Genomic DNA, 26,197 nt, shown 5'->3' on the forward strand with positions numbered 1-26,197 from the left:
TGATCTATGAAATGAGACTTCCCAAGAAAGCAAGAGAGATAGAAAACCTCATCCAACCTGCAGTTTATGTTTTGACAGGTGGCTGAACTTGTCAAAACTCACCTACCCCGCTTCACATTAGGGAATGAATATTTTTTATAATTAGCAGGAAGTACATCAAATGCTAAACCTCAACTTTCCCAAAATAGTATCATCCTGAGGCAGAATAGAGGCTACATATGCAGGCAAGGCAAATGATGTTGGAGTACTTATATATTGCATATGTTGAGGCAGACATGTTAAACCCATGGATAACTTCCAAATGAAGACATGACCACTATGGAAAGAAACTATAGAAACCTTGGAGTATTTATGTCCAATATTACTTCTTCCAAGCTCATTGTTAATCAAATATCAGATTAAAAGATACTTGATGACTGATCTCATCTTAATATACATATAAATCTCATTTTAAATATGAATTTCAGTTTTCAGCCAGATACTTTTTCACTTCAGATTATCAAAAGATAATTAATTGTTGTCAATAATATGCATTAGGGATAACCCTCAGGTACTAATGCAGCCATGATAGTTACTTTCTGCAAATCAGCTCCTCAAAGCATCACCTGAGCAGCCAACTCCAGTTTTAGAATACAAGTTCACAAATAGTAGTTGTCACAGTTTATGTAAATAGTCAGATAAACAGGATGGATGTGTTTAGTCTTTGATTACAATGTAATAAAATTAAGAAATCCTGGAAATAATATAGGTTACTAGGTATAATAAAGACTTCAAGATAGCTCTCCCTGAAATGCTGCATTTTCCTTACCAACTGCTCTTCGGGCATACACATGGAATTCAAAAAGAGTTTTAGAGCCAAAGCAATTTCTGAACCGGTGGAGCCTTATCTAGAGGCTGAATTAAATATTTTCTGTCTTCCCCTGATTCTCAAGCTGGCATAAACACTTTCCCACTGCCTACTCACTCTTGAGTCTTAGGGGGAGTGATCAAGATTGGGATGAAGTGCTTGTCCAGAATGATGGTGCATCATAATGTTGTCGCTGACATTCAGCAGAACTTCTTGGCAGGAAATAATTCTTTCTCTTCTGATTTTTGCAATGGGGATGTGTGGGATGGTGACATTCAAGGAAGGAAGGAAGGAAGGACTAGTTCTAGTGACACAAAGAGGAGATACTTTTCATCTTGATAAAAAATTTTAAAAGGTATCAAAGTGGGGCAGGTGTCCAGTCCTCTGCAAAGAAAAAGTTGGAGAAAAGCAAAGGGAAATGTTCTGCTTTTATTACAGAGATTTTGCCTGAAAGTAGATATTTTTCTGCAAGTCTCATGTTACAACCTTTACCTTCCTTTTACTATTAACTAGAATTCTTGGATTCTTGTTCCATAGATTAACTGTTTCCAGTACAGATAGTCTCTTATATGCAAGTAAGGACTTTCCTACTTTGTATTTTTTTTCACTATAGTCTTTTTTATTTTTTTATTTATCAAATTTAGGTACCACCCATCTCACTTCCATAATTAAGTTTTCATGTTCTAGTTCCCAGAGTTTGCAGATTGACTTCTTTGCTAACTGCATTCCAAACTATCTATTCTATATGACTTCTATGATATCTATAAGGAGATGCCAGGAAATCTAACTTCTTCAACAAAGTACAGTAGTTGAAAACATTCCTCTTGGGGAATTATACAGCTCTCTTTTCTAGGTATTTAATTATTCTTAATGGTAGGTGAACTCAAAATTACATTGAAACTTCAACATGTAAACTTCTAAACAAAAATGGAAGCTTTTCTTCTTTTTTTTAACCTGTCATTTGGGCAGAGTTTGACCTAACAAAATGTGCCCAGTCTTTACATGTGAATTTATTTAGCCAACTCCTAGAATCAGTGACCCATGGACTAGGATGATCTCTCGTGTCACTTAGACTAAGATACATGACATCTAGAAGCCAAAAATGAATTATATCCTAAGACTGGGAAAGTCTGTGAGAATTACACTTTTCCCCGAAATCCAACCGAAACTTGCTTCGAACCTTCAACATTTGCAGGACAAGTTTGGGAAGAGCTGGGATTTTAGATTCCTTTAATAGGCTTACATAAATATATTTAGTGGCAATTGTACATCTCTGGAACGTTCTTGTTGATACTGTAGCTGCAACTCCTTAGTCATTTCCATTTTACCATATAAGTCTTTATCTGGCTTTGGTGATCTGGCTCTCAAAAGCACAAAAATCCAGAATAGGTATCTGTGCTTTTTATTCTGTCAGTTTCTACTTTGCCACACAAATGACAACCAAAAACAATAAACAAAGAAGTCTAAGCAAAATTGTAACTGCAGATGAGGAGGAAAAAAAAAAAACCCTGTGTTCAGCACCTGAGTCCCTCCAAAGAATTGAGTGCTCAAGGACCTTTTACAAAAGTTTGGTAGGTCCAGCTTCTGATTAGTTTAGGCACTTTGGGTACACTGCCCATTAGCTGACCCTAACTGATGACTATTCAACTCTCCCTAGTTTAACTGTAATTTTTCAGGGCAACTGCCCAGTCAATCTTGATAAAGTCATTTTGGGCGCCTCTTCAGCTTTGGTCCTTGCTGTTCTCTCTCATTTCTGAATCTTCTGCCAGGGGTCTGATAAGCAGCTTGTGTCATTTGGCTTCATAAATTTCATGTCTATCAAGACCTTCTTCCTCACTTAACAAGTTATATAACAACATCTGATAAGACTGATGCATCTACTAAAGTCTGAAACAAAAACTGTGTCAGGTTGTCAAGCAGGAGAATGTGCCTTATAAAGAGACCCACTGCTATTTTTCATAGGGACTAAAATTCCTTCTCCAGACACTTCTTTCTTTTCAAGGTTGGTCTTAATCTTCAACTTGAATGAAGACGTTATCATCACTCATATTTTCCCCAGCCCTTCAATGCCATTAGAAATATTGTTACTTTCTCTAAATGCTGTTTCTATAGTCAGACTGTGCAATATCATTTAATTGGGACAGATGTTTATTTCTGGCCTGACAGAATCCATCTGAAGCAGGGGTGTCAAACTCACAGCCCACGGGCCAGATGTGTCACATGCTGATCCCTCCCGTGCCCGGTTTAGTTAAGGGGGGAAAAGTCCCGATACGTCACATGATGTCAGCTTGATGATGTAAGTTTGACACCCCTGATCTAAAGAGTGTGGTCTTTCCCCCAAATGTTTATACCCATGAATAGTGACAAGCTTTGCTATGAGCTGGCCAAATGGTTGTGGTTCTTCTGATCCATATCCATTGCACAAAAGTATTGGCAACCCCAGCAACACCAGATACTCCAGCATAGCTGGAGCTATGCTGATTGGCCCCAAGGACAGAGCTATCAGTCCTTATCCAGCACTATAGACTGAATTCCTAAAGAAATTCATTCTTTGGAAGAAAGGGCAACTCTTCTGGGTCACTTTATGAAGCTTGCAGTTTGGTTGAATGTGTGAATCATACAAACCATAATAAAGAAGAGCTAGAGTTCCTTGAATTGTTCTCTCTAAATTCATTCAACCCACCTTCACTGTGCCTTCAGATCTGCTTTATCGGTGCAGAACTGAAGGGGTTTGACAGAAGTTGTGACTGTGTGTGTAGTACAGATGGAGAACATGGCTGCTCATGTGGAGAGTAAAGAAAATGACGATGAGATAAGAAGATCCATTATCAAAGCAACCCAAAAGGATACATTGCTTAAGTCTAAAGGATGAAGGAGGATTACTAAAACATTGCAGAGTTAAATATAAAAGAGGGAGGATGGGAAGTACAATCATAGTTGCAAGATTATGTCAGTATAGCCAATATAAATAAAAGTAATTTTGAATCTTCCTCTTTCTTGATCTGGTCTACTTTATAAGGAAGACTGCTCACATCAAACAGTTCTGTACATTCTAAAAGTTTTTTTCTAATTTGAATTCATATGTGTAAAGAACTTAAGTGATGGATCTGTGGCCAATTCTTCTCTGCATTCAAAACTAATAATAGTCTGTGTTTTTGGGTGGGCAGTTGATTTGTAGAATATTGGACAAAAATGTCTATGGAGATTCTCAGTCGTCCAGGTCACGGTTGCCCCAAAGGTGCGTTTTCAAGAGGCAACTGGACTTTCTGGTTTTTCTTTGAAGATGTTTCACTTCTCATCCAAGAAGTTTTTTCAGCTCTGACTGGATGGTGGAGAATACTCCTTCCAGACAGCTGGTCATTTGCATTCTTTTAGAGAGTCATTGAGGCCACCTGGAGGTTTATCTGTGTCATCAGGGTCATCTGAGTAGTGCAAATGGGTGTGGAGCCTTCTTGGAACTGTTGAAAGGACTGTGTTGTAGACTTGAGATAGATGATGTTGCATCCCTCCCCCTCTGTTGAGAGAATTAATTTTGACATAGATGGCCTCTTTGACCCTCTTTCAAACCAGCGATCCACTCTGTCCAAAATGTGAATTTTGCTGTCTTCAAAAGAGTGGCCTTTGTCTTTTAAATGCAGATGGACTGCTGAATTTTGTCCTGATCGATTTGTTCTCCTATGTTGTGCCATGCATTTATGAAGTAGTTATTTTGTTTTCCCAATGTACAGATCTGCACATGGCTCACTGCACTGTACTGCATATACCACATTGCTCAGTTTGTGCCTGGGTTTTTGTGTCTGGGTGGATAAGCTTCTGCCTTAATGTATTATTGGGTTTGTAGTGTCCACGTATGTTGTATCAGCTGAAGATCCCCCTGAGATTTTCCAATATTATGATATTCCGATTTTGAACTAAAAACTTTAAGTTCCCATGGAATGTTCTTCATTAAAGAAATAATAAAACTAGGTCCTTGTATGTGTTAATCATACAACACAAGTGCTTTAACTTGGCCTCGCCTGTTCTGTAGCTATAACATACGTATATTTCTGCCTCCAAATCTGTCTTGCTGTTCTGTGTTTGTTCAGTTTCCCATGATTGTAGGATTATGCACATTCCTTAAAATTGGGGCAATTTCTTTGCTATAATATCTACAATAACTTTAAGGTGCTGGATCAGAATTTATGGACAAAGCATATAGATCTATGCGTGAAAAACATATTGACCAGATGCTCTACAGGAATAGTTATATTTTACCCCTGGCATAGTAAATTGAAATTAATTTGTAAACATTTTTGTTCACTGAAGGTGATACATATGGGGTGGGTGAATGAGAGGCTCCAGGGAGAAGACTCCCCCCAACTGTATACATTCAAGTTCCTGGCACTGAAAGGTTCATCGTTCTATATTTTCGGCACACCACCGGTAAGCAGCTTTTTTTTTTTTTAAAGTGTGACTGTTATTGTTTTTGTCAGCTAGAAGGTTCCCCTTCACTTTCCATTGGATAATGAAGCAAACTGTAATTTAGTAAAGAACATTCACCATAACTCTTCCAGACACTTTTAATCGTCCCCTCTCATGCATAAAACATCGAGATCAATGAGGACTGGATGATTACATAGGACATTTGTTTATTTTGCACCTCAGTTTGACGCTCCAGTGGCTAGATCCTCAGACCAAACTAAAGTGTCACCAACTAATTCCATTCAACTGAAATTTGAGGCAGATATATGGCAGCTTCAAATTTAGAAGATTTTCTTTTTTTAATAAGCAGGTTTTCTTACCTTTTCCCCATGAACTGCATTGCATCTTGACAAATTCTCAAAAATAGTATTAGGAAATAATATTGCATGTAAATCTTACATAGATTTAAGAGACAGAACCACTTAAATAACAAGGTTCATGAAAGATGGTTTTTTGTTGTTGTTTTTTAAAAAGGCTTAACACAATTTCCTAAAGAAAAACATACTCATGACTTCCACCTCCCCATCATGGACCCGTCCACATATTTACGCATTATGTATCCTTACCGTGCCCATTGTCCCATGCCCCTTGGTCCCAAAATATCAAGTGCTTAATGAAAATGAAAGGTTGTCAGCCCTGGTTTAAAGAAAAGAAAGACAAGCTAAAATGGTGAGTAAAAAATATGATGCGCTGGAATATTTCTAGTTCATTATATATTTTTTAACCTAATAAATTTGTAGGGAAATGTTAGACAAAAACATTTGTTACTATGAATGTTAGGGAAACTATTATTTGATATATGTAATCAAAAGAAGTCTAACTTCCACACTTAAGAAATCAACATTCTCTTTTTTTAAAGATAAATAAGCAAATCATGCAAGCCTTTCAATGACAAAACTAAACTTATTATTATTGTGATAGATAGATAGATAGATAGATAGATAGATAGATAGATAGATAGATAGATATAGAGATACTACTCTGCTTGAATCTGTGAAGATGAAAAACAAGAGTATATAATTGCTGTATTTGTGGAAGAGTTGCAGACACTACAATTAAGAACATGATGTAAATTTAAGGAAAAACTGGTTATATATTCAGAAGTAGGTAGATATTTAGCACACTTTCACTGCATACCAGAGCTAGACTTTAAAACAGCGAAGTGAAATGCGAAGCTGCTTTAACACTCCAAAGAGGTTTCTTTACATATCCAGCCACGTTACAGAGTTTGACTTTGTACAAAGCTAGAAAACACAAAGTGTATAATATCTTTCTGAAAACTTCCAAAAGTGTATTGAAAATTATGAGAACTAGGAAGAAGGCAGAGCCTCTTCGCTGATAGACCGTAGTTCGTGACTCTCTGCTGCTATGGTTCGTGCTCTTTCATTGGAGAGCCCCGATCATTACGATTAGGGGCTGAAGCTTCCTTGGAGAGGCGGCGGAGTAAGGGGAAGCTGCAAGCCAGGTTGAGGGGAGCCGCATCTCCCCCCCTGGGCTTGGTCTTTTCCCCCCCGAAGACGACTGCAGCGGTGGTTTAAAATGGCCACCCCGAAGAGAAGGACTCAGCTGGATTAAGATTTGTGCAGGAGGGAAGAAAGAGGTGGATAACATCTGAATCGGGACAACTAGGCAATACAACTAAACAAAAGTACCCCAGGATTAAGGTAACATGGAATTTTTAAGAAAAGAAAAGTGAGCAGCAAAATTACAAAGGGACAGGGAAAAAAAAAATTTTGACAGCTAAGCGGGGCTTCAAACCGCGAAAGGAAGAAACTGGAACTAAAGATTTAATTAAATTGGACTAAAATATTTTGGGAATAAACAGGCATAAAATAAAGCTGGACTTAAGATTGCCAAAAAATAATAATAATGTTTACAAATTGGAGACTGGACTGTGCTGGAATATTGAGGTTCGAAAAACCCTAAATAAAAAAGAGGGGGGAAAGGTGAAGACTTTGTATAATGGAGACTGCCACCTTTTGATAAAAACTTGAGCTCAAACAAAACAGAAAGCATCCTGTTTCTGAATGAACTTGTGTAGATATAACATTAAAGAAATATTGAAACAAAGTAAGAATCTTAGAAAGTGAAAGCAGAACCAGAATAAAGGAAAAAGCAAGGAAAGACTAACTGTGGGATTGATTGATGTTTTTGGTATAGACCCTGGGCTGGAATAACTGAGAACTTTAGAAAATTGAAAGAAGAAAGGTAAAAGTTTTTTTTTTTGTTTTTTTTTGTGGACTTTAACGATCATAAAATATAAGAGTGTGTAATGATGATATCTCTTCGGGAATTAAAAATGGAACTTAAAAATATGAGAGAATTACTACAGGAAAGAGGCGAATCACTTTGCTCTGTGTTAGAAAAAATGGAAATGGTGATTGAAGAACAAGAAGAAAGAGCTTCAGAGGAGGAGGAGTCGACTCAAGGAGAAGACATTTTAAATAGACAAGTAACACAAAGAACACTACAAAGAAGTGGGGAAAGAAGGAAGGTTAAAAAGTTGAGATTTAAGAAGGCAATCAAAGGGAATACCTGTGAAGTCGGGAAAGGCAGAAAGACCCAGCAGAAACGGGGAAAGGAAGATATTAAGAAAGAGAGGGATATAAACTGGAATGAGAAAAGATATGGGGGAAAAAGGGGGAGGAGAAGCAGTAAGAAACAGGTGCATGAAATAAAGAAATACAGAAATAGTAAAATGTTGAAAAGAAATTGCTTTTTCAGAGATAATGGTTGATGAATTAAAAAGGGGATTCTGCGGGATGACGGGGTAATAAGAATATTTCTGCAATTAAAAATATTTAGAAAATAGGGTAATATAGACACTGATAAATCTTATTAAAAATCAAGGGGGGAAAATATGCTGCAGAATCCAAATGAAAACATGTAATGATTATTATTGTAACTTCTTAAAAAAATTGGTTTATTGGGAATCAAGATGAGGGAATAAAGGTATATTTTAATCATTGAGGTATCACACTCAAAGCAGTAAAAGGGGGGAAACCTATACTTTTTTCTCTTTTTTTAGTGTTAAAATTTGTATTAATCTAGAATTTATAAAAAGAATGTGTAATGGAAAGGGAATATGACAGACTAAAGAACCAACTAAATTAATAAGTTAACATAGACTATTAAAAGCAAGGAGAGACATTGGTAACTTTATTATTATTATTATTATTATTATTATTATTATTATTATTATTATTATTATTATTATTATTATTATTATTATGCAAACATATTGTTTATGTTTATTTTTAAAATAAATATTAAAGGATTATATTTGAAATAATTGAAATGAAACAAAAAATTGTTTCGATTGAGATTAATGACAGAGGCTAGAATTAATGTGTTTGTTTCTCTCCTTACTGAAAATTTGGAATGGAAAAGGTAATAATAGAATTAAGTATGCATATATGAATGTATAATTGCTGTCATATTTGTATGTAAAGGTGATAACCTGGAAATATGTTGTCCACTAAAAAGAGATTTTTGTTTTTAATGTGAAAAACTGAATAAAATTTGTTAAAAAAAAATTATGAGAACTAGAACCTTATCAAACCCTGTCTAGGATAAAAAAAGAAAATAAATAATATGAGATTAGGAGTGTGGAAAACTTCACTTCTGCTGGCCAAATGTAATGACTTTTTTCATTTGTTATATTGGTTTCCATTACATACAAACAAAGCTAGAATCTTAGTTTGTACTCGTAATATATTTAAATGGTTTTGAAGTGTAGATTAGCAGGGAGGAAAGCAAACTTTTTGGGGAAAAACACATTTCAATTTATAAAACAACACATTTTTTTGTATTTAAGGTTATGGTAACGGTATATTTTTATACTTTTAAATAAAAGGCATAAGATAAAATGGGATGTTAAATAAAATGGTGTGGCGGATTATTCCACAATTTAGAAAAGGGTATTTCCCTATATAAAAGTCATCCCTTTTCATACCCATTATCCCTGCCAGTGTGAGGATTGATCAGCAGGTGGCAGCAGATAGCTGTGGTTGCCTGATCTTTGAAACTAAGTAGGGTCAACCCTATGTAATACTTGGAAGGGAGGCAGTTAGGAAATTCCAAGACTATGAGTTGAACTGGGTAATTAAAAAAAAAAAAAAAAACCTCCTAGCTGAAAGAAAACAACTGCAAATCACCTTTGTATGGTTGCAAGGAAAGTTACACAATGTTGAGGTCTGAGTCCATTTCTTACTTACACTATAAGAAACACAAGGATATATTAAAAACAAGATAAATTCTCTATGTAGATTATAACTGGATTAGAAGTGCATTTACTTGTGTTGGGAATGCCATGTATGTCAAATAAGAAGGAAATTCCATTGAAATGAATGGGGCTTATGCCTCGAAAAGCATGCACAGGTTAATGAAGCAGAAAAATTCAAAATATATTTCTAGGATAGCTCTTTGTTATTAATGTATAAGTTTATGTAAATAATATTTAACTAAATATTGTAATCAAGTCATTATTCAAAATGCAAAAATAACAAACTATTTAAAGGATAAGATAAGCAATATATGTAAGAAAAGCAACAAGTACAGCAACACAACAGACCTTTTCTTCTGGAGCCTATAATTCATTTAGCTGTTAAGCAGGGGCACTAAGAATGTAAAGAATTTTTGCCATTGATCTTGCTGGGGATGGATTGGAGCTTTACCATCCTAAATGAACATTAACAGGAACAGTCACCTAGCATACATCTTTTGCCAGAAAAATAAACAAAACGCTAAATTCAGTTTTGAAAATATGTGAGCTTACTAAAACTCTTAACCACTGTTACTACTGTTGCGTATTTCTATGTACTCTAATATTTCAAGCAACAAATGAACAAGTCTATATTTTGATATTCCCCCTCCCCCCAAATCAAGTAACTGCAAGGATAAAACTGTAATTCAGAGCATACAGTGTAGATAATATTTTTATTCAAGCACTAGGAACTAAAAACAATGTAGAGATAGCTAGGTGTTCTTTTTTTTAACATTTAAAAACGAAATTTCCTATTTGTATATTGAAATTATGAGTTTCTATCCAGGAGAATGTTTCTATAACATCATTAGAAAGATTTAGCCAGTGCATTTTTTTATACATACATTTTCACAATTTGTCTTCACCAACAATTGCTATGTTTTGCAGACATCAGACAAGATCCTCTGATATATTGCTAACTAATTAAAAGGTAGGACAATGTGTTATTCAAGGCATTATAATTACAGCTATCCTGCAGAGTCTTCAAATTGTATGTGTGTGAGAGAGGGAGGAGAGGGAGAGGGAGAGAGGGAGGGAGGGGGGAGGAGAGGGAGAGAGAGAGAGAGAGAGAGAAGCCTCAGAAGGAGATCTGAAGTATGAGCTTTGACATCTATTTGGCAGGATTAAAGCATAAAGAGAAAACCTAGCTCTTAACTATGAATTTTAGTCCAAGGCTTCAGCTCACTGAAGAAACAACTGTTTTTCTTTATATTGATCATAACTCAGCAGTCTACAACTTCATATCACAGCAGTCACACACAAATCAACATTTAGGCTGCCGAGTCCCTGCCCTTTTGTGCCGTATACCTGTGACTGAGGAAGCTTTTCTTGTGTGATGGCTGAAGCTCTTCGTGCTTCCTGTTGGATGCTAGAATCCCAGGGCAACATTCATAAATAGCAGAGACGATAAATTAAATATTGGATTTTTTTTCCCTCCAGAATTCTTACTCCTCATCATCAGTGAATATAATGCCAAGCGTAGAGTCTACCTATAGCTAAATAAATTCACTTTGCAGAATTTATGTCATACAGCAAATAGAATGATTAAGTCAACATTTTAAAGAATAAACTATTAAGAGAAAACAGTCTAAGTCAGAACTGTTAAGTATCCAGTATCTACTGAGGCACTAAAAGGAGAATTGTGTTTCAATATTTAATATAATCACTGAAAAAATAAATTCACCCTGGTATCTCATTCTTAGTGTGTAACCAGCATAGCTACTGCAGCAATAGAAAGACTTTGACCTCTTGAGCACAATTACACACTATATTGCTTTCTGAATTCATGGTTCATAGTTCTTTCTCCATTGTTAGCAATCTGTAGAGACAATGAAAATACCATAAAGGCCAAAATTTGAACCCCAAGACTGAAAGCTGATAGAACAAGTCTTGACTGGAATTTTTCATTGCTTTCAAAATATCTATTCATTTTGCAGTGAACTTCCCTTACTAACGGCATTATAGTAGATTGTATCACAATAGCTCGACCAATTAGTGAATTATAATCACTGCTTAAATGAAAAGAAAAAAATGATTAAAATAAGCAATTTAGTTCTACACTCTATCAGATTGAATATTTACTTTTTAGTGGATATAAATGATTGCACTGTTCGAATTTATATTATATGTTTCTTCTGTTTACTGAGCAAGCATTAGCATGAATTGATAATTGAATTCCTAAAGCATTTGTTTTGTGATCAGAAATATATAACCTGCTACTAACTAATAAGGCTGTTGTGCTACAATAATTGAAAACATACTTTATAATAATATATATATATATAAGTGCACCCTCTGCAACTACTGAACAAAAAAAAGTACTAGGCAAGTCAGATATAACTTCAATCACAGTGATGAATACAGCATATTCAAATAAGCCATCGCCCATCTCAAACACAATTTTATGTCATATCAATGCAACCACACTACTTTTCAGTGCTGTCCATTTATATATTGAACTATCAGAGGATTCCAGTGATGTATGTATCTGTATGGATGAAGATTTATTCGAAGAGAGTATAGAAAAGAGTAACAATATTGACAATATTGATGTGAAGGTGAATTGTCCTATGGCGAGATGGCCATGGCAAGTTGGGCGTGGCAAGTTGTCCTGAGGTGAGTTGTCCTAACAGCACTAGACCATGATTAAGAAACTTCTCAAGTCCATATTTTCATCAGGCCCTTAGATTTTATAGGATAGGCAAATAGAAAATACCCCTATGAACTTCTGATATTGTTAGATGCTTGAAGATGGTAAATAGTAAAAACAATTGAACAAGAATTGAAGTAGTAGCCAGCTCCTCTTTCTTTCTGCCCCATCTAAAGGATTGTGAGATTTGAAATTGTATCCCAAAGTGGTGAGACTATCTGGTTAAAGTCTTTGTCTGTTCGTGCAATACACTTTACAGATAGTCCTTGACTTACAACCATTCATTTAGTGACTGTTACAGTGACATTGGGGAAAAAATGACTTGCAAACAATCCTTATATCTATAACTGTTATTACATCCGCAGGTGAATCAAAATTTGAGCTCTTGGCAATCGGCAATTTATTTACAATGGATGCAGCATTCTGGGGTCATGTAGTCACCATTTGCAACCTTCCCAGCTGGCTTCTAATAAGCAAAATCAGTGGGGAACGGCACAGGATTCACTTAACAATTGCAGTGATTCACTTAACAACTGTGGTTAAAAAAAGGTTGTAAAAAATTGGGCACATAAAATTTCACACACCAATGGAAATTTTGGTACCTCTAAGTGAGTAAGAATTAACTAGTTTCCTGGGTTCAAACAACATACTGAATCATAAATTAACCAAACCTTTAGATTGTCCACAAAATGCCAAGGCAGAAATAGATATAACACTAACCAGTTTTAGTGAATTTGCAATTTACTACCTATTTACTTAACCTTGTTAAGTGATTTTATGAGTACATCCTGTAAGTGTATGGATAGAAAATATGGCATGTCTTCTCTATCCAAAGAACTGTCAATACTAGTTTGTAGGAAGAGACTGAACATTTAGTCAAAAGGCTAGCATAAATATGCAGACAGACAGACAAGACAAATAGGCAGATTCCTACAGAACATTCCTAGAAACAGTGGCTGCCAGATTCTATATGAGCCAGCCTTCTGTATTTTGTCTTCTGTTTTTGAGTTCACATTGGGATGGAAAAATTCAGCTGTTTAATTAAGGATAAGCAAGGCCCTATGTTTGGTTCCTGAAGCATGGCTAAACCCAGGTATTTGTAAATGAACTGGTTTCTTCTGATAATTTGTTAGTCAGGGCAATTCTAATGAGATGTTTAAGTCTTTTAAAATTATTTTTAAGTAATATTATTCTGACCAAAAAAATAATAGGTCTCCCTTCTTTCTATTTGCTAAAGCAGGAGAGTTTAAGCAATGCAAAGCATTAATGCTGGATTGTGAAATCTTCTCTGTGGGATTTACTCCTCAGTCTTCCCTTGAGCACCATTCTAATTTAGGCATCTAAATCTGATTCATTTCTCTCTCTCTCTCTCTCTCTCTCTCTCTCTCTCTCTCTCTCTCTCTCTCTCTCTCTCTCTCTCTCTCTCTCTCTCTCTCTTTTGATCTTGCATTCTGCTACAGCTCTTTCAGTTTCCTTCCTTTTCTGGAGTTGCTTGCTAGTGATTAGCAAGCTTTTTTATTGAGGAATTGATCTCAATATTTTGTCTCTCAGAAAAGCAGGAAACAATGGTTTCTGCCATTTACTTGGAAAAGTTAATATTTTGTTTTGCAGAAAAAAAGCAAAGAATCTTTGGCAGACACAAAGACATCCCCCTCAGTGTTCTGAAATGATGGAAAGAAGCAGAATAATAGAGTTGGAAGGAACCTTGAAAGTCTTCTAGTCCAGGGGTCTCCAACACTGGCAACTTTAAGACTTGTGGACTGGGGGCTTCTGGTTTGAGTTTCTTCAGCGACAGACCGAAACCTTGTCTCTGCGAGGCTTCGATCCATGCTCGCCGCTGGAGCGCCCCAAGCCGGCTGGTTTTGGGGCTAAGCCACCCCGTAGAGGTGGTGAAGAAGGGAGAGACTGCCTGCAGGGTTGAGGAGAGCTGCATCTCTCCTCCCCAGCTGGCCATTACTCCCTTTCCTGAAGGCAATTGTAGCGGTGGTCAGAAATGGCCACCACAAAGAAGAACTCGACCGGAAAAGAATGTGCAGGAGGAAGATAAGAAGAGAAAGTTTTGGGTTGACCGGGTCAAACAGCAAAAGCAACAAATAAGGTACCCTGGAATTTAAATTTAATAACATTGTTCCCAAAGAAGATTTTGAAGCTGCGAAGGAGAGAGAGAAGGGAAAGGAATAGGTTTTTTTTCTTCCCTTCCTTATACTGACAGCTAAGAGATTTAAGCAAGAAATTGAAAAAAAAATCCACTTTGACATTAATAGGCATCTAAGCTGAAAATAAAAGTCAAAGGGATAATAAAGATTTCTGGATATTTAAAAGTTTTAAAAGCAGGAAAGGAGAAAAAAAAAAGAATAAAAGGGCAGGATCTGGAAAAATGGAGGAGACTGCCTGGAACTAAGGAATGGAACTGTAACTAAAAGGAACTTACAGTGAAATTTCAACAAGATTCCTCAAAGATACATCTTAATTGAAACTTGGTAACAAAATAATAGAACCCCAGGAAAAAAAAAAGTGGAAAAAAGAAGCAGAAAGAGACAGTCTTGGATTATTTGGATTACTTGGTGATTTTTGGTTTTTGCATCTGGATGACTAAAATTAACCGGGTGGTTGTTTAAAAGTCTTTAAAATGGTATCACTCTTAGAAGAACTGAAAATGGAACTTTAAAAATGGAAAGAAGATGCACAAGAAGGGAGAGGTTCTTTTGGCTTCGTATTTCAATTCTTAGAAATGGAGATCTGGAACTATGAGAAACAACAAGAAACGCTTGCAGAACAAGAAGATTGGGACAAAGAAGAAGCCATCTTTAATGATCAAATAATTTTAAGTGGGGGGAAAAAAGAAAAGGGGGGAAAGAGAGTGAAAGGTTTAAGACTAGGAAAAAACAACCAAAAAGAAGAAGAAGAATTTGAAAGATAAATATAATATTAGAAAGCAACAGAAGAGGGGATTACAGATGAGAGAGTTAGAAGTAGAGAGACGAGGGGGTAAAAAGGGGAGGGAGAAGAAGAGGGGGAAGAAGGCAAGGAAAAGAAGTTGTAAAAGACAGAAACAAGAAATGGAGAAACAGCGAAAAGATATAAGAATTGTAACAATAAGCTTGTTTAAAGATAATGGGTGAAAATTTAATTACAAAAGGGATTCTGCAAAGGTACATAAGATAGCATTGTTATATTATAAACAGAAATAATTTTAGAAAATATGATTAAAATGATGGATAAAATATTTACTGTAATGTAGTTGAATGTTTGGTAATAAATAAATGAATTAAAATGATTGAGAGAATTAAATGGGAACATTTTTAATTATTAGTAATGATTTATAAAAATATAAGTGAGAAATATGGGGAAAAAAAGAATTAACTATGGAAAGTTTATAAGTGTTCCCAAGGAAGTATGATATTTAATTGAAAAGAAATGTTAAAGATGTTAAGATTTTAATGAATATTAATGATAGAATTGAATTGGAATGGAATGTGTGCTTTATTTACACATATATATAATTTTTTTCTTTTTAAGAATATAGTGTGTATTTTAAGAATGTACCAAGCAGAATTCGATTGGAAGTTATGTATTATATTGAATGTTATAATCTTATACATTGAAGCTTAAATAAGAGTTTGAATGGATAAAATTAAAAGATATAAAGGTGTCATACTCCAATTGGTAACTACAGGGAAAAAATTGTTTAATAAGAAAAGATAATATGAAATTGAAACAGGACAGACAAAAGTATAAATATAATGATCTGATTGAGATGAGATAATTAAAATAAAGTTGAGAAAATTAAAAGAGTGGAAAAACTATGTAGAAAATATAAAACGGTAATAAGATATGGAATAGAATATAAAAATGAGCATGAAATTGAGTTTGGTGTCTGTATGAAGAAGTGATAACCTGGGATCATGCTATTTTCAAAAAAAGATGTTTTATTTGTATTTTGTTTTTTGTGAAAACCCAAATAAAACTTTAAAAAAAAAAGACTTGTGGACTTCAATTCCCAGAATTCCTCAGCCAGCTTTGAGGAATTCTGGGAGTTGAAGCCCTCAAGTCTTAAAGTTGCCAAGGTTGGAGACCCCTGTTTCTAGCCTAACCTCCTGCTAGAAGTAGGAAACCCACAAATACTATTTCAGACAAATGGTTGTCCAGTCTCTTTTTATAAAAACCTCCAGTAATGGAATATCCACAACTTCTGAAGGCAACCCATTCCACAGAATAAGTGCTCTAACTGTCAGAAAAGTTCTCCTTATTTCTGGGTTGGGTTTCTCTGATTAGTTTCCAACCATTGCTTCTATTCCTTGCCTTCAGTTGCTTTGGAAAATGACCCCTCTTCTTTGTGGCAGCCCCTCAGGTATTGGAAGACTGATACCATATCACCCAATCCTGCAATTGCTCTTCATATATTTTAGCTTCCAGTCCCCTACTCGTCTTTGTTGCTCCTCTCTTCACTCTTTCTAAAGTCTCAACATCTTTTTTTTCCTATTGTGGCTACCAGAACTGGTTGCAATATTCAAAACGTGGCCTTACCAAAGAATTATAAAGTGGTACTAGCACAGGGGTGTCAAGCTCACGTCGTCATGGCAATGTCACAGGACTTTTCTCCCATTCACTAAACCAGGCATGGGCATGGCCATGGCCAGCGCATGACGCATCTGGCCTGCAGTCCGGGAATTTGACAGCCCTGTAATAGCACTTCACCTGATCTTGATTCTGTCCCCCCATTAATGCTACCTAGGACTGTGTGCCTTTTTTGGCAGCTGCAGCACCCTGTTGGATTCATTTCTGATCGTAGGAAAACCTGAGAAATGGAAAGCAGGTGGAAGAGAAAGAGTTGGGCTAGGTGGGGAGCCTTCACATAAAGTTTCCCATGTTGCATCTCCCAAATGATTTTTGTGCTCTCAAATATCAAAGGGGGGAAAACTCTTCTCATATACAGATCTTTTCAAGGCTGAGTTATATTTTTAAACAGAATTGTTTTTGTGGAATGGTTTGATATCTCTACTAAATATTAAAGGGGCTCTTCTTGCCGAGATCAGCATGTTCAAGAATTCAGAATTAGAGGGACAAAGCAGAGAGTCAGCCCTGACAGACTTGATGGGCTATTATTTAAGAACTGCATAAAGATTTCACTAAAAACAGTCAACAGAAAAGAGAGACTTTGATCATAATGGAAACTTTCAAACAAAACTGACGTATCAGAAAGGTTTAATCAATTTCTTGGGTTACAGTCTTGGTTAGATGCTTTAGTCCATTATCCCAAAAAATCTGTTCTTTTAAGAGTGAGCTCACAGAAGCTGCCATAATATTGATGGAAATTACCTTTGTAGAGTATGATCAAAAGGTTATGATAGTTTTGCTTTCCTAAAAGGAATAGTGCTTGCTCTAAATTGTATAAATTAAGTCAGTAATAGTGCAGCATTTCTTGAAGACTATGGAAGCCAAACAATATATTTCTAATTAGGAACACTTATTGTTCTTTCTGCAAATATATGCATACATATTGATACATGCTTATGCATTCATGCATTTATAAATACATGCTTTCAACTGTTTAAATAGAGCTAACAGTGTCTGAACTCAGTTTCAGACCACAACGTGAAAATATTAGCTTTTACAGTGCTCAATGGCTAAGATGCTGAGCTTGTTGATCAGAAAGGTTGGCAGTTCAGTGGTTCGAATCCCTAGCACCACATAATGAAGTGAGCTCCTGTTACTTGTCCCAGCTTCTGCCAACCTACAACCTACTGCTACAGTAGCAGTTCAAAAGCATATAAAAATGCAAGTAGAAAAACAGGGATCACTTTAGCAGGAAGGTAACAGTGTTCCATGCACCTTGGCGTTTAGTCATGCTGGTCACATGACCACAGAGATGTCTTTGGACAGCAATGGTTTTGTAACAGAGATGAGCACCGCTCCCTAGAGCCAGAAATGACTAGCATGTATGTCTGAGGGGAACCTTTACCTTTACCTTACCTGTTATTGTTTTCACTAATATTGTGGTCCTGCACTGGCCCAAGCACAAGGTCTGAAGTAACTCTCTTCAGACCCAGTCTGAGAAGCTAACAAGTAGCATTGTGGGTAGTTGAGAGACTGTGTTTTCTGAGTTTCAGAAATAATATAGCATAGCACACCTGTTCACCCAATTATTTACTTATATCATGCTTTTATTTTAGACATAACTAAAGGTGGCAAACATATCCAACACGCCTTCCTCCTATTATTCCCACAACAACAACCCTATGTGTGAGTTGGACTGAGAGAGAGTGACTAGCCCACGTTCAGCCAGCTGACCTTTGTGGTTAAGGCAGGACTTCAACGCACAATCTCCCACTTTCTAGCCTGTAGTGTTAACCTCTACACCAAAGTGTCTCTCTTTATATTCTTCTAATCAGTTCCCAGTCAATAAACCTACCCTCTGTAAAGTAACTTCCAGTGTTCTGATCACTTTGTCTTCAATTCTGACTTCATACTCATTTTACACCCAGATCACCCTAGTAGGGAATTGAATGATGTAAAACAGAGTAAAACAAGGCTGGAAGTAATCAAATTCAAAGGCTTTTTAAAGCAAAAGTGAGGACAAGTATAGAGGCAAAGCATGACTTTTTCTGTAAGATCTTTTGAAGCTGAGGTGCCACTAACTAACATTAACTAGGCAGTGTTAAGGGATGCTCTACATCAGATATATTGCTACACTTTCAAAATTACTTTCAAAGAAGGAATAAAATAGAGACATGTTGAAAAGATTGGTAGAGACACCATGTATAGAATAGTGGATAGATTTTACGTTTTTAGATAAAAAGTAGAAACCCATAATTTCAGGACTGAACTTGTAGTTGGGAGGCCAAAGTTTGGGACCTCTTCATTCATACATAGATATAAAAGTATAGATACACAGTATTTGCCTCTAATAAGGCAAAGAAATTGCATGAACAAAGGTTATTTGTTGTTATTATTCAATAATTCTCTTTATCTTTAAAATATGAGAATTATCCACAAGTGGAAGTTATTTAAAGACCAGAGCAAAAAGCAGTAGATAATTGAGTGAGAATCTATTGCCATGACAGGGTAAAAAAAGAAATACACAAGTTAAAAATATTTTCACTTATTATAACTTCATTTGCCAGCTTGAATGGCACTATTCTTGAGTTCTTGGTGTCCTTGGAGCTTGCTTGTTTTTCTGTAGTTGTTTTCTTACTATTTTAGAAATCAGTACATGGGAAAGCAAAATTTGCTGGATGTATGTATGTATGTATATATGTATATATGCATGTATGTATGTATGTATGTATGTATGTATGTATGTATGTTTGGCCAGATGGTAATCAAGAAAGGGAAGGTGGTTAAGACTGATGTGGTGGAACTACCAGTGAGCCACATAGCAGAACTTCGGACTAACTACAAATATCTTGGTATCCCATAGTCACATGGGAACCATGATGAAGACAGACACAAGGAAGACAGCAACATCCAAATATCACCACACAAAAAGACAGGTTTTGAAGAACCAGATCATTGGGAAGAATAAGATCCACACTATCAACATGAATGCCTTGTCAGCTATGCTACCATTATAGTGAGTTGGCCAAAAGAGGGCATAGAAGTTGCTGATCTGAAGTTCTGGTAGGTCTCACAATGTATGGAGGTTTCCATACTTAGTCCAACAACTAGAGACCACACACAAGCCAGAAAGAGGGTGTCAAAGCCTCTGTCCTGAATGAAACCAAGAACATTAATGTGTCCATTATTCATGGCATCGTGCCCAAGATGGCACCCAAAGATGAGCTTGAGACAATGTCTGAGGCAACAGCAGACATGGAAGGAAGAACAAGCACAGGAAGTGCCATGATAAACAAGATTTTGTATGGGATGTACCATTGAAAGATGATGATCGATACCTGACGTTGGGACATTGTATCAGTGGCTGGAAAGGGCTGGACTAAAAACAGCATCAAGGCATTGATCATAGTAGCATAAGAACCTTAGCACCAGATCTGTACAAGTAGGGGATACCACACTAGACTGGATGCAAGAAGCAGATTATGCAGAAAGGATTCAGAGACAGTCCAACACATAATACTTACACGGGTGTAAGATGCAAGCAGGAACAGCATACAATGAACAGCACAAACAAGTAGCTGGCATTGTATACAGGAACATATGCACAGTGTATGGACTACGTGGGAGATTCCACAGAACAACAAGACTAAGATCCTTTGGGACTTCCAGATCCAGACAACCAGTTACTAGCCAATCAGCCAGACATTGTGGTAGTAGCAGGGACCAGAAGACAGCAGTAGTGATAGCAACATAAGGTGACAGCAACATAAGCATGGAGGATGAGAATAAGAGTCTGAAGGAGGATCAGGAGAGGAAGTGGAAAAGAAAGTCCAAAGTGGTCCCATGGGTGGTAGGAGCACTTGGGGCCATGACTCCTAAACAGGAAAAATAACTCCAACATGTCCCAAGAACAACCTCAGAGCTCTCTGTCCAGAAGAGCCGCATTGTTAGATACTGTACAGAACCTCAAACTCCCAGGCCTCTGGTAGAGGACCCTAGATAAATATATAGAGGTATACAATCCTGATCGTTTATCTGGTTCTCTGTGCTGCTTATTGAATGTTGGCTGCTGGAGAGGATGTATTCTAGACCACTTCCTTTCTTTCTAGGCTTTTGATTGCCTCTATCTTTTAAATGGTATGCCAGTGAGTTTTATCATTATGTCTGTTGATGTCTGGTTTGTCATAATGCCTCCAGGAACTTGCACAAATCAGGAACTCACTAGCGTTTTTAGATTTGGTTTGATCTAAAATGTGACACTTTCCTATTTGAAATAATTTTGAATTTGTCAGTGGGTAGAGAGATGAACGAATTTTCATCATGTCTTCTAATGGCCAGTTGTTATTCAGGGATGTATCTTATAAATCTAGTAATTAATAGTATGACATCAAAAATGATGGTTTTTGGCAGGAAAGGAAGCAGTGTAAGTGATTTTAAAATTCCTATAAAATAAGACAGGTTGGATATTTTCCTTATCTCAGTATTTCTCAGATAAAAAGGAACTAGCTGAAGGTAATTGCATGTATTTAAATTTTGAACAGGTAGTTGAATTAAAAGGATCCAGGTTCACTTAAACCAATCATGAAGACTTCTAACGCAAAGAGGCTGTCCTTCCTGACCTTTAGTGCCAAATATAGAGGTTTGTTAACAGTTAAGGGAATTGAAACAGTCCAAAATCATTTTCTATATTTGGTCTTAGGAACATCAAGAGTTTCCCTACCACATACCATCACAGCTGAACTCAGATTGCCCTCTAAGATGAACTCAGAGGCCCATTGTTTTATTCTGTTTAATTATTGGGTCAGGTTAACCCAAATAATTGGAGGTATGCTTCCTCCAATTTGCTTACATGAGCAGATGGTTTAAAAAAAACCTTGACAAGTCCTAGTTGCATAATTTTCTCCAAACGGACACTACCAGATGGCTCTAATGTGGAGGACTTTCACTACACCTATCATTTATTTATTTATTTATTTATTTATTTATTTATATATATATATATATATATGTATGTATGTATGTATGTATGTATGTATGTATGTATGTATCTATGTATATATGTATGTATGGTATTCGGCTTGGTTGGAGTATTTTCCCACGTCATTGTAGTTGTTCTTTTAAAGTTGTAGCAACGTTTCAGCAGAATCTCATCTGCCATCATCAGGCTTCTGTATTGTGTCCGTCTGTGAGTCAGACTTTTACAGTGGTTTCAGATTTAAATTTGGGGCAGCCTATTGCTGTGCCAGAATGGTTTTTCTTCATCCTGATTGGTTGGGAGTCTTGGTCTGTGTTTATTGGTCTCGGAGTTTGCTGTGTTCTGCTTGATTGGTATTATTATTAGTATTATTGATTGGTATTAGAGACACCAATCAAGCAGAACACAGCAAACTCGAGACCAATAAACACAGACCAAGACTCCCAACCAATCAGGATGAAGAAAAACCATTCTGGCACAGCAATAGGCTGCCCAAATTTAAATCTGAAACCACTGTAAAGTCTGACTCACAGGCGGACACAATACAGAAGCCTGATGATGGCAGATGAGATTCTGCTGAAACGTTGCTACAACTTTAAAAGAACAACTACAATGACGTGAAAAATACCGAACCAAGCCGAATACCATACATGTGGTACCACGCGAAAACTTAAGAAATATATATATATATATATATATATATATATATATATATATATATATATATATATATATATATGTGTGTGTGTGTGTGTGTGTGTGTGTGTGTGTGTGTGTGTACACACACACACATATATATACATACACCACTTCATGCACTGGCACGAAGCCAAAAGCACCAGCCTGAGGATGGCAACTGGGACCTCGCTGAAACGTCACCAAGATACTCTTAATCTTACACGGGAAAAGACCCGAACACACCTAGACCTACATACCTGTACCCATGAAAATCTACATATATATATCTGTATTGTGTATTCTGTATTGTACACAATACAGATGAGATTCTGCCGAAGCGTTGCTACAACTTTAAAAGCACAACTACTATGACGTGGGAAAATACCCGAACAACGCTGAATACCATACATGTAAGTACCCGCGAAAACTTAAGAAAATATATATGTGTATATAACCGACCTCTTCCCTGGTCCAACACCTCAAAGCCACAGGACATGAGATTGACTTTAAAAATACCAGAACTATCGCCAAAACCGAACACTTCAACAACAGAATAATCAGAGAAGCCATAGAGATAGAAAAACGCCCACACAGCATGAATAAAAGAGATGACACCTCCCGCTTACCAGCCATTTGGAAACCCGCCCTCATGAACAGACGAGTACCTAACATGATGAATGACACCAGACCCACACCCGCGAGGGCCACACAAGATGCCACCACCACACTTCCACGTAAAAAGCAGACTCACACCCACACAGAAGATGAGACACGACCACAGACCAGAAGCTGCACTGCAGCTGCATCACTACCCACTTCAAACCCCTCTGAGCCATACATGAAGCGAACTGACCCCCACCATGAAGATGCAGCACGACCACGAACTCGAAGCCAAACAGCAAGATCACAGCTCACCAGCTCAAATCCCCCAGTAACTAAGACCAACCTGAGCACAACCAAGCCCCCACCTGAACAGAACACACCTCCAGCCAATCAGAACATGGCCAACCCCCAACCAATCAGAACACAGCCAAACCCCCAACCAATGAGAACACACCCCACCCAATCAGAACACAGCCAAGCCCCCACCCAATCAAGTCACACCCCCACTAGCAGTTAAAAGGAAGAAGCAGCTGCAAGCTCACATCACTCTGAGAAGCACAGAGCTGAAGACAGAAGCCTGAAGATGATGAATGAGACTTCATCGAAACGTTGCCTAGATACTTCCAATCTTACGCGGGAGAAAACCCGAATAACCAAAGATCCACATACAAATACCCATGAGAACCTCAGAATATATATATATATATATATATATATATATATATATATATATATATATATATATATATATATATATATATATATATGAAAATATTTATATTTTAAGAATATATATATATATATATATATATATATATATATATATATATATATACACATATATATATATATACACACACATATATATATATATATATACACACATATATATATATATACACATATACATACATACATACACACACACACTGCTCAAAAAAATAAAGGGAACACTTAAACAACACAATGTGACTCCAAGTCAATCACACTTCTGTGAAATCAAACTGTCCACTTAGGTAGCATCACTGATTGACTATCAATTTCACATGCTGTTGTGCAAATGGAATAGACAACAGGTGGAAAGCAGAGGCAGTTAGCAAGACATCCCCAATAAAGGAGTGGTTCTGCAGGTGGTGACCACAGACCACTTCTCAGTTCCTATGCTTTCTGGCTGGTGGTTTGGTCACTTTTGAATGCTGGTGGTGCTTTCACTCTAGTGGTAGCATGAGACGGAGTCTACAGCCCACACAAGTGGCTCAGGTAGTAGAGCTCATCCAGGATGGCACATCAATGAGAGCTGTGGCAAGTAGGTTTGCTGTGTTTGTCAGCGTAGTGTTCAGAGCATGGAGGTGCTACCAGGAGACAGGCCAGTACATCAGGAGACGTGGAGGAGGCTGTAGGAGGGCAACAACCCAGCATCAGGACTGCTACCTCCGCTTTTGTGCAAGGAGGGGCAGGATGAGCACTGCCAGAGCCCTGCAAAATGACCTCCAGTGCGCCACAAATGTGCATGTGGCTGCTCAAACAGTCACAAACAGACTCCATGAGGGCGGTATGAGGGCCCGACATCCACAGGTGGGGGTTGTGCTTACAGCCCAACACCGTGCAGGACGTTTGGCATTTGCCAGAGAACACCAAGATTGGCAAATTCACCACTGGCACCCTGTGCTCTTCACAGATGAAAGCAGGTTCACACTGAGCACATGTGACAGATGTGACAGGTCTGGAGACGCCGTGGAGAATGTTCTGCTGCCTGCAACATCCTCCAGCATGACCGGTTTGGCAGTGGGTCAGTAATGGTGTGGGGTGGCATTTCTTTAGGGGGCCGCACAGCCCCCCATGTGCTCACCTGAGGTAGCCTGATTGCCATTAGGTACCGAGATGAGATCCTCAGACCCCTTGTGAGACCATATGCTGGTGCGGTTGGCCCTGGGTTCCTCCTAATGCAAGACAATGCTAGACCTCATGTGGCTGGAGTGTGTCAGCAGTTCCTGCAAGATGAAGGCATTGATGCTATGGACTGGCCCGCCCGTTCCCCAGACCTGAATCCAATTGAGCACATCTGGAACATCATATCTCGCTCCATCCACCAACACCACATTACACCACAGACTGTCCAGAAGTTGGGGAACACTTTAGTCCAGGTGTGGGAGGAGATCCCTCAGGAGACCATCCGCCACCTAATCAGGAGCATGCCCAGGTGTTGTAGGGAGGTTATACAGGCAGGTGGAGGCCACACACACTACTGAGCCTCATTTTGACTTGTTTTAAGGACATTACATCAAAGTTGGATCAGCCTGTAGTGTTTTTTTCCACTTTAATTTTGAGTGTAACTCCATATCCAGACCTCCATGGGTTGCTAAATTTGATTTCCATTGATAATTTTTGTGTGATTTTGTTGTCAGCACATTCAACTATGTAATGAACAAAGTATTTAATAAGAATATTTCACTCATTCAGATCTAGGATGTCTTATTTTTGTGTTCCCTTTATTTTTTGACAGTGTGTGTATGTATGTATGTATGTATGTATATATATACACACACACACACATGTATATATTAGTCAAAGTATATTAGATGTTAAAGGACAGATGGACATAGAAGTTCTGTTGGTTATGAAATCAGTGAAATGGCTAGCCAGAATTAAATGCAATAGAAGAGAATATTTGTAGCTCAGAATTGAACTATGGAGTCCTTGGTACTCTCTGAGCTTGGTTATCTTCTTGTAGACATTTCATTACCCTGCCATCTAACATCATCAGTATTACAAAGGAGAGGGGTTTACAAGTGGCTTGCCCTGTCAAGGTTGGTGGGAGTATTCTTGGTGGTTCCTTGATTAAGCTGTCGTTTACTATTTGAAATAAGCAATACTAATCTAGGAATTTGGTAGTTTATTGCTTATTGCTTAATTGTTGATCTAGTATTAATCTTGATGTTAATCTTTACTTCTTTGTGATAATTGCTGGCAAGGAGATGTTAAGGACTTTAATTTTTTATTGTCTCTTTTGAATGGTATGTAGAAGTTGATTATCTCTATGTGCCTGTTGATGTGATTTGTCTGAGTGCCAGGCTTCCAAGAATTCTCTAGCATTCTTGGACTTAGCTTGGTCTAAGGAACTATCAACTCAGACAATCAAACAGTAAACAACAACCTAATCAA

General features: G+C 37.2%; 1 protein-coding gene across 1 annotated transcript in view; it reads left to right on the forward strand.

The window, feature by feature from the left end:
- SNTG2 (syntrophin gamma 2) overlaps positions 1–26,197 on the forward strand; it is a 178,837-nt gene that overhangs the window by 115,768 nt on the left and 36,872 nt on the right. Inside the window, exon 11 of the mRNA XM_087946003.1 lies at positions 5,153–5,269. Within this exon, the coding sequence (XP_087802129.1) occupies positions 5,153–5,269 (117 nt within the window). The remainder of the gene's footprint in view (positions 1–5,152; positions 5,270–26,197) is intronic.

Source organism: Notechis scutatus, chromosome 1 (genome assembly GCF_049901735.1).
Source record: "Notechis scutatus isolate UNSWTSFEM ecotype Mainland chromosome 1, rNotScu1.2, whole genome shotgun sequence".
NCBI lineage: Eukaryota > Metazoa > Chordata > Lepidosauria > Squamata > Elapidae > Notechis > Notechis scutatus.